Source organism: Hydractinia symbiolongicarpus, chromosome 4, assembly GCF_029227915.1.
Source record: "Hydractinia symbiolongicarpus strain clone_291-10 chromosome 4, HSymV2.1, whole genome shotgun sequence".
NCBI lineage: Eukaryota > Metazoa > Cnidaria > Hydrozoa > Anthoathecata > Hydractiniidae > Hydractinia > Hydractinia symbiolongicarpus.
In genome coordinates, this window is record NC_079878.1 from 13,403,174 (window position 1) to 13,413,160 (window position 9,987).

At 35.7% G+C, this 9,987-nt stretch overlaps 1 protein-coding gene across 1 annotated transcript; it reads left to right on the forward strand.

The window, feature by feature from the left end:
• The first annotated feature begins 5,833 nt into the window (after positions 1-5,833).
• On the forward strand, positions 5,834-8,978 carry LOC130641407 (uncharacterized). The gene is made up of 4 exons (XM_057448203.1): positions 5,834-6,543; positions 7,103-7,346; positions 7,767-7,928; positions 8,237-8,978. Exons 1-4 carry the CDS (start codon positions 6,367-6,369, stop codon positions 8,542-8,544), a joined length of 891 nt encoding a protein of 296 aa, XP_057304186.1. The 5' UTR covers positions 5,834-6,366; the 3' UTR covers positions 8,545-8,978.
• The last annotated feature ends 1,009 nt before the right edge of the window (positions 8,979-9,987 follow it).

Sequence of the window (9,987 nt, forward strand, 5' to 3'; positions counted from 1 at the left end):
CTGCCATTCCATGTTATTCGAAGTAGCCACACCCAAAGAAGCAGTCACGGTAAGTCACTTTCCGCTGGGAACAATATAGATCATAAAAATTCCGAATCAGATTGTTTCAAGTCGTGACAATAAGGAGACCTGGGGTTTAAGTTGCTAACTTCAATTTGCCACTTCAAGCTCATTTTAATCAACTTCGTCGCCTGTCACATCTACCTATGCACGAATCAAAAATGGTAAGCTACGATAGATGCTGAAGAGGAATGAGGAAAACAACGCAAGATTAGATAAAAAAAAAATACTTGTATAAACAAAAAATTTATTTAAAGTTTTGAACTTGTTTTTTCCGGCCTAATGTATTTCTGCTAAGCAACCTGCGTGGCCTGGAAAATGTTAGATTCTAAGCTGGCTGTGATAATGCTAATTATGATGTTAACTGTTGTTGAAACTTCAGGAAAAAATTCAGGTTATATCGAAAACAATCGTAGAATGGCACTAAAGAAGAAAAAACAGCTGAAATATTACCAACTATCGAAAAGCCACGATTTTGGAGATGTATGCGTCATCTGACATTACACGTGTTACTGAAGTTATAGTTTCATTTTGAAGAGCTTGACCATCAACCCAATCCACAGGGTCTTTTGGCCCCTGAGCCGTTATTACGGAGTGGCCAACACCTTTTTGCCGCCATCAAATTAATTAAAAAGGAAAAATGCCCTGGGAACGAGGTTGTCTAATCATTACTGCTGTTTTCTCTCTTCCAATCTCTCCGACCCTGAGACACTGTAAGACGCACTTCTGCGTCTGCAAAAAAAAAAAAATTTTTCTGCGGTAGTTTAACCACACCCTCATCTAAAGGTGTGTTTTGCTTTTTGGTATGAGAGATGACGGAAAAAATATTTTTCGCTATCTTCTCTCGGCAAAAAATCTGAGGACGGAGGTGGTTTAACCCATGTTTTAATGTCACCGGCTATGATCGAACATTAGACATCTTGCAACATTAAAAAAGGGCAAAAGGGATGTAAACAGAGCAAAAAATGTGTTATGTGAAAAGGTCCAATATGTGTTGTCCAAAATTTCTGGAACGACAGATAACCAGAAATTGAATTCAACGACGATGTATTCTTAGAGAAATCTTAGATTAACTTAAGAAAACATTTAGCGTTAATGTGTTACATCTAACAACAGACCATTGAATCTTAATAAATGAAAAAAGAAACTTCAAACTTTTTTCCAAAGCTTAATTAAGACACTTGAATTGATTACAATTTTTAGACACTTGTTACGTGCGTACGAAAGCTTATTACATCTCGTGTCAGCTGACAACGAAACATATGACTCTGCTGGCACTAACTTTTGTTAAATTAACACGACAACTATAAACAATAAGTCGCTTAGCAACACCTTTTATTAGGTAATTACTACTAAAAATCCGAGACGTGATATAACATGACTCATTTTTATCGTAGTCATCAGTGTAATAACTTTACAACAGTAGAATATTTAAAGTAAAAATCCAACCTCGTTCCCAGGGCATTTTGCCTAGTTGATGAAGTTCATAGCGCGGCCACTTCGTAATAACAGCGCAGAGGTCAGAAGACCCTGGGGAAAAGGTTGGTAAGAATATGTCGACAGTAAATTGAGGCTGTGTCTACACATGTACTCAAATTATGGAAGATCACATTTCAAGATTTTAATACGTTTGGTAATGTAGCATTTACAAGTGGGTCGATTACCTTATACCAGAACGGGCTGTTTTACGACGGTCTTTTCAACGCAGGCTCTGGTCAAACGTCATTTAGGACCGCGTTTTTTATTTCTAAAGAGCTCATTCTTTGGCTTTTAGAACGGCCCCTAATTTTAAGAGACAGTTGTTGCGTAAAAACCATCTCTAAGGCATTAATAAGATAAAATGCAAAAAATATGGTGTGCACTAAGTTCTACATAGCAATCAGTAACGCTTAGGGGATGACGTAAAAAGGGCCGATTCTTATACAAGATTCTTATACAAGATATTTATACAAGACTCTGGTAGTTAATTGTCATCGGAGAAGACACAAGTATAAATTTGCATAATTTATGACCTCATAAAAAATTACGCGATACACATAAAGCTTCTAATGTACTTAATTTTTCGGGAAGTGTAATACGTCATTTCTATTTAAATGCTTTAAACTCATCATTATAAGAAACATGTCTAGTGGCGCGTAAATAAAAGTCTTAAACAAATGGAAACTTGAACTAAAAAATTATAAACAACATTTAAGCGAAAACAAAGAAATAATTTCATATTATGGGTTGTCTACATAGCTCTTACAAAATAAAACAATGGTTTCATCGTTATCCTGTCATGGTGAAGAATCGTTTTGGCATACAAAGGGTCATCATAGATGAACCTCCTCCAGCATCGATTAGAACTTATTGTCATTGGTTTCGATTCTTCAGTTAAAGATCTTGCAATATTTCTTGTGGTTGTACATAACATGCTTCGGCTTTTATTGTCCAAGCTATATTGTATTTGAGCTAGAAAAATAGAAAAACATTGATGAATATTTCTTTCGTCTCTCTTTCGTTTCTATTTTTATCATGTCCACTTTGTAGTGAGGATTTTATTTAGTGCAAGAAAAATTGTTACATGTCCGTTTTATGACTGTACATTGGAATCTCTCTTAAGCGGACACCATTTGTGCAAAAAATAATATCTGCTTTATAGAGTTGTCCGCTTTACACAGATTTTGTAAAAAATATAGCAAAAATTTAAATAGAAAAATAGACTTGATCTTGAGGCAAAAAACCTATAAAAAAGTATTTGAAAGTGTAAATAAAAAAAAACTTGTAAATGTTCAAAAGAGAAAAATGTCAATATAAATACATTACCCCCTGGAACTGACCTCTCTACAGCGGACAGGCTTAAGAATGGGTCATACTAAACAAATTTTTGTAAAGATTAATAATTCTTCAATCTTTGGTATGTTGTCTTTCAGACAGTTTATGGCTTTTTCAGGGCCATAAAAACGAAAATTTGCAGGGATTTCCAGGCCGTATTCACCTCCCCGGTTAATTTCCATAGAGTAATAAGGAAGGGATATGCTGCAAGTTTCAGATCTCTGCTTGTTTGAAACGAAAAAACTTGGCATTGGACAAAAAGATGAGGGTCATCGCTTACGCAGACAACATTCCAAAAATGGGATGTCAAGTGATTGCGGAACACTTCAAGATTGGGAAGGATTGTGTCTCAAATATCTAAGTTTTTAAAGAAAGGAAGCATACCTTCAAATATTGTCTTCACTGTCTTTCTTCTCCCGAAACCAGTCTCTTGATACACCTTACGGTCGATCTCAATACGCTCTAATAGCCCCAGGGTAGTTTTTGAAAAAATTTGAGCTCATTTTGAGAAGAACCTCTATGTAGCGGGTTTATAGCGGACACCTTTTTGAGGTCCCGATGGTGTCCGCTATTTAGAGGCTATTTTGTAACAGTTTAGCCTCAGATCTATCCGTTCTTCCAAGTACCACCTGTCTGTCATATAGAACTGTTTGTTTAAGATGCCGTCCACTTTACCAGGGTTCCACTGTAATTAAAATACGTTCCCCTTACTTTTCTCGTATCTAGGTAATTCTTTATGTGTAATTTTTTTTCAATCAACTTATTGGAGATTTTCTTTCTTTTTGATTAAAACTAATTTTTGGTTCGCCCAAGGAGACTCCTTGTTTCACCTGAGCGCTAGAACAGACACATTTTAATTCGATTAACACAATTACGTAATTAACATAAGTATCAACAACAGGATACAAATGAGTGCACAGACGCTAGCGTCTTAAATCTGGGAACCCTGTTAAAAATGCTTGATAAATAGATCCAAAGTTTTGGTGATCCTCAAAATTTTGACGGCACCGGTGAAGATTATATCGACCTGTCGAAGTTGATAGCAAAGAGCAGGAGGAGATGATCCTGGTGAATCACCTAAAAAATGTTTCAATCGATTATTAAAACCTAAACATAGCAAACAATTTGTCGCAGTTTACAAGCCGCGAGCTGGTAGGAAAATTTAAAACTATAGCAGTTGTTTCTTTAAAGGGTCACGCACTATCAAACAACAAATTTCGTTAAAAGAAGTTTCTACCGTTTACAGAAAAAGGCATCGCTTGGGCTGTGGGGTGTTTCCAGGTTTGTAGAACTTTGGAGTTTTATTTTAGCTGAGAACAACATGAAAGAATCCGAAAGTTTATTGGATGAGTCGTACTGGGGTACTCGTCAACAGTTTTTGGGAGGAAAGATCATCGTTGATTGGGTGGATGCAAGTTATGGCAGTGGTCCGCTTGGTCCAATATTTGGGCTTCTGCTGAACCCTACTGTGGGTAAGACGTTTTTATATGGCAACAGTTACCACACGCTCCTGACATGAAAAAGTGGAAAGAGGGTTAGTGGCACTTCACAACATCATTGCTTTTTAATTAATATACCTTTAGGAAAATTAGACCACTGAATCATCCATTATTAATTGTCAATGACTACTGTAGTAGAGATTACAATGTCGCACTGCATGATGGATTTAATTACCTGAAGAACTTTCATGACAAAGGACCTGGGTACAATTATTCGGGACGGAATTATTTATTAAGTAACTTAAATCCTTTTGCAGGACAACATTCTGGAATATGTTGCTGGAGGACTTTTCTTAAAGAAAAACAAGAAGAAAAAGAAAAAGCACCATTGTTAGAATAAAAGAGAAAATATCGTATCAGATAGCGAGTCGAAATTAAACAAGGAGAATCGGATATGTAGTGCAACAATACCAATTAGAAAAATAGGAGACCATCATTTTGTCCGAGATGAGATCATCATATATCACCTAACCTGAAAAAAAGGCTAAATCGGTGGAACATGAACTTTGAAACATGAAAAAATCTTGCAAATGATTTAGATGTGCGAAATTTTTGATACAATTGCTCTTAAAATGTTGTTTTATATTTCTATCATTGACCACCTAATAACAGATGCGTCACCATGACAACAGACGCCATGTCGAACAAATTTCCTTGACTTTCCTCATCAAGCTAACTAAAAATTATGAAAAACTACCAAATTTCAACTCTTTTAACGGTATCTTCCAGAAGTTATTACAAAAAATTAGAGGGGGACTTTCCCCCGTCCCGGTTTGGGTTAATAACACATTCTTTTTTATAATACTGCAAGATATGCTTGGACTGACATTACACGTGTTACTGAAATTATGATTTTATTTCAGAGAGTCTGATAATGTCCTCTCTTTAAGTATCTCTAACTTCGAGACACGGAAAGACGAATATCTGGGTCTGCGCAAAGCAAAAATACTGACATGCAGCCATAGCTCATGACCCTTCAACTTTAAAACATGGAAGAGATGTTAATGGCCCACGTGAAAGACAATTAGACTTTTCTTTTACCAGTGCCCAAACTAGTCCACTTTAGAACAACAGCTGACAGAGATCGAGTTCGATAACGAAATTTTTCCAGGATAAAATTGTGGATATTTTGAGTTGAGACGCTTCGACGATCGAATGTTAGACTAAACCGAATATTAAAACATGATATCGAAAAGCAACATCAAACTTTTTTCTTATTGCAAATGCCCTCGGAGGAAGACAGTTTGTTGCTAAATAAATAAAATTCTGTTGCAAATTAAATAGACTTGCTACCGTTTGGATGAGAAAAACATTTGGACACTTGTTACGTGCGTACGAAATGTTATAACACCTCGCGTCAGCTGACATCACAACTTTTGTTAAATTAATAAAACAAAACAACAATAGTTTGCATGGCAACAGCATTTATCAGGTAATTACGACTGGAAATTTGAGAATTAATATAACATTACACAATGTAATAATTATACTGCACTTTAATATTTAAAGTAAAGATAATGTCAACATAACGATTGTAAATACTTCTACGCATGTGCCGACCTTTGTTTTATTTTAGCAATTTCACTCCTTCAAGGATGCCCCTTTTTAGAATTTAATACAATTCGTAATGCAAAGTTATGAAAATACTACATTCCGACATCTCTTAGACTAATTTTTAAAAAAATACACCTTTTTTTCATTGTCAGTTACATTGCATACAAATTATCGTGCTGGGTTATAACAGGATCACCCACGGAGGAGACACAAGTATAATTTGCATAATTTATGACCTCATTAGGAATAATGTGTTTAATTATTTTGGCAAGTTTTGTACGTCATCTGTTTACATGCTTTAAATCACATCATTATAACTCTCAGCCGTACATAAAAACATGCATAGTGGCCAGAAGAGATAAACAGAGATCTTAAACTGAGGTGGAAACTTGTAAAATTTTAAGCAAAACTTAAAAAAGCACAAAAGTACTTTCATATTATGGGCTGTCTACATAGCTCTTACAAACGAAAACAATGGTTTCATCGTTATCCTGGCATGGTGATGAATCGTTTTGCCATACAAATGGGCATCATAGATGAACCTCCTCCAGCATCGATTAAAACTTATTGTCTGCGGTTGTTACACTTGAAGTTTTTTGGACAAACAAGTGATGGTGTAAGTATATTATTTCATAATACCTAATTCCGAGGTCTCTCCGTTTCATGCAACTGCTTAGATTGAAGTTAAAGTTCTTCGTATGTTTGGCATAAATGGTCATTTTATTAAAAACCTAAAGGAGCAGGCTTGTGGGCAATTTTTGCTCTCGCAATTTTTACACGGATTTTCAAAGCAATCCTGCTCTTGTGTTAGTACCTTGGTTAATAAAAAAAATTCCCTTAAATTGATGATAAAAAATGAAATAAGCTATTCTATATCCAATATTACTTCTATTAAACTTTAGTTAAACCCTGCCTCTAGTTAGCAAACAATTCTTTATAAAAATATGTCTTTTATTTTTTGTATTACTGATACATTTTTTATTTTTTTTTTCTCGTCTCAGAATATGTACTGATATCAAACACAAAAAATATCTCCAATTTAAATTTGTTCGCGTGATTGAAAATTGTCAACCTGATATGTTTTGCCGAGCGCCGATGCATCTGCTAAGATCTTTATCGAAGTATTTATATGTAACTGAGAAGTCGATTAACTTAATCTATTTTTAAATCCACAGGATACAGATGAGTGCACAGACGCTAGCGTATTAAATTTGGGAACCCTGTTGAAAATGCTCGATAAATACATCCGAAGTTTTGAAGATCCTCAAAACTTCGATGGCACTGGTGAAGATTATATCGACCTGTTGAAGTTGATAGCAAACAGAAGAAGAAGATTCCCTGGTGAATCACCTAAAAAATGTTTCAATCGATTATTAAAACATAGCAAACAATTCGTCACAGTTTACAGGTCACGAGCTGGTAATAATATTTCCGACTATGCCGCGTTGTTGTTTTTTAAAAGGGCACGCACACTGTCAAACAACAAGTTTTGTTAAGAATTCTTTACCGTTTACGCAAAGCGTCGTTTGTAGATTCATTTTTACTTGACAATTACTTTCAAGTTTCCATAAGCGATGTATAACAATTATGGGCAGCGGCAATTCAAGCTTAGACTTAACGTAACCGTTTTTTGATTTAATACCGATATTTTCAGCGTATGGACGAAATACGACGTCGAAAATTATGACGTCGAAACGACGTTGTAGCGATTTCCCTGACTACGACATCGTGTGCTTGTTGATTGCTCTAAAAATTCCACTTTGTGCTCCAATTTTCCAAATCCAAAAGGATTTCAGGAATGTTCCCTAGATTTTACAGCTTAAAGTTATCATATTTTAGCTGACCACAATATGAAAGAATCCGAAAGTTTATCGGATGACTCGTACTGGGGTACTCGTCAACAGTTGTTGGGAGGAAAGATCATCGCTGATTGGGTGGATGCAAGTTATGGCGGTGGTCCGCTTGATCCAATATTTGGGGTTATGCTAAACCCTACTGTGGGTAAGACGGTTTATAACACTGATAAAACAACTCTTCTTAGCAACCTCATCCGGGTGACTTTTTTATCATTTTATCATCCGTATACGGTATGTCTGCCCGCAAGAAAAACGTCGTGCAATAAAAACACGTAATGTTTTTATATTAATAATACTAGCCTGTCTTTGTGCGATTTTATAGTGATGCTACGGACTCACGAAATAGTAAATGTATTATGTGAAGAATGGACACGCCCCTCAGTTTATCCATCAGCTACTGACAAGTACAAAATCATTACTTTTTGGTTCATTAAACTTCCATTATATATTTAGGGAAAGTTGGACCAGGGAATGGCTCCATCATACATCGATGGTTATTTGATAATGACGGTTGTATGGCTTACCATGCCGCAGTGCATGACGGATTCGGTTACCTAAAAAACTTTCATGACAAGGGACCTGGGTACGATTATTTAGAACGAAACTATTTATTAAGCAATTTAAATCCGTTGGCAGGACAACGTACTGGAATATGTTTCTGGAAGACTCTTCTTAAAGAAGAAAAGGAAAGGGAAGAAAAAGAAGAAAGAGAAGGAGAAAAAGCACCGTTAATAGACCAATACAAGGAGAGAATATTGTAAATTCTGTCAGATAATGAGGTAAAATTAAAGAAGAATGATGGATATGAAATGTCATGTGCAGAAAAAAAGCAATCAGCATGTCACGCTTGATTTGAGATGATTCAAGTAAAAAAAGTGATCAGTTGCTACGACAACCTAATACGCTTTAAAAGATGTTACTCATGCCCCAGTAATGTGTACCAGAAAAACAAGTGCATGACGTAGATAAGACTGAGAGATTTTCTTAAAAAAAATGCCTTCATGTGCTTGTGAAAGGCAAAAATCTGTTGTAGAATACATTTAGATAAACTTCAAAATTATCTTTTTTGTAATAATTACCTAAGAGAATGTACTTCAAAGATAATTTATTTATTTTACAGACTAATAGCTACATAATATTTTAACTATAAAATCTGTTTGATAAAATAATTTCTAGAATAAATATTTTATTATCCCCCTCGAGTATTAATTTTTGTATTTATCATCTGGATTTATTCAAATCCCCTATTAAACTTAATAACAGAAAGAAGCAGCCGTTTTTCCACGAAATATTCCCTTAATTGTTCCAACATTAATTGTCCCATCCCCTCAATTATCAGTTTTTAATACTCTCTGCAAATCCACTGCCCTCCCCCCACCCCTCCCACTTATCCCTATCTTCCGCTTATTCGACACCCTGTAGCAGATAGACGCGAAATGAAAATTAAAACTGGCGAAAAGCCTTGAATTGGGGACAAAGATTTACTATCAGCAATAATAAAAATGTGACTAAAACGCGTACAAAATATGTCTTATTTGTTATTTTTGCAAACTGCTTGACCTTCCATAGGCTTACCAATGTGTCGCACATTAACATACAAGCTATCCTTCTTGTTAAAATTAAAAGATTCTGCTTCATACGTTGCTTGGTATGGGCCTGCAAGTCCATCACCCCCTTCGTCATCACCAATGCATACAACTAACTCCATGCCACGTGGAACCTTAAATGATTTGATACGGAAATTTCCACATTTATATCCATTTGTTTTGTATGGTCGAAAATGATGTCGTTTGGTAATGAAAGGTTTTTCGTATTGCAAACAAAATCCTCCCAAATCAGGCTCACTGCATGCAGAAACAACGTCATTGTTGCTCACAACTCGGTCAGCTTTTTCTTCAATTACTACTGTCAATCCACTCGAAGTTATTCTTGTTCCAGTCATCTTCACCCCAGCCTTGTACTTAGTAAGCCTCATTCTTTTCCAGTTATCATCACACACATCTATATGTCGAAGTGTATAGGGACCATAAATTTTCAATTCACTTTTAAACTCTCCACTCCCTCCTTGAGTTGTTAGTTCAAGCATTTGATTGGCTGGAACATAAATTGAACCAATGTTTTCATCTGTCCAATCAATACCATGGAAATCAGAAAGATCGACTTTGTATGTGTACTCTCCCAGGGTGTCGCACCAGTGGTCGTCT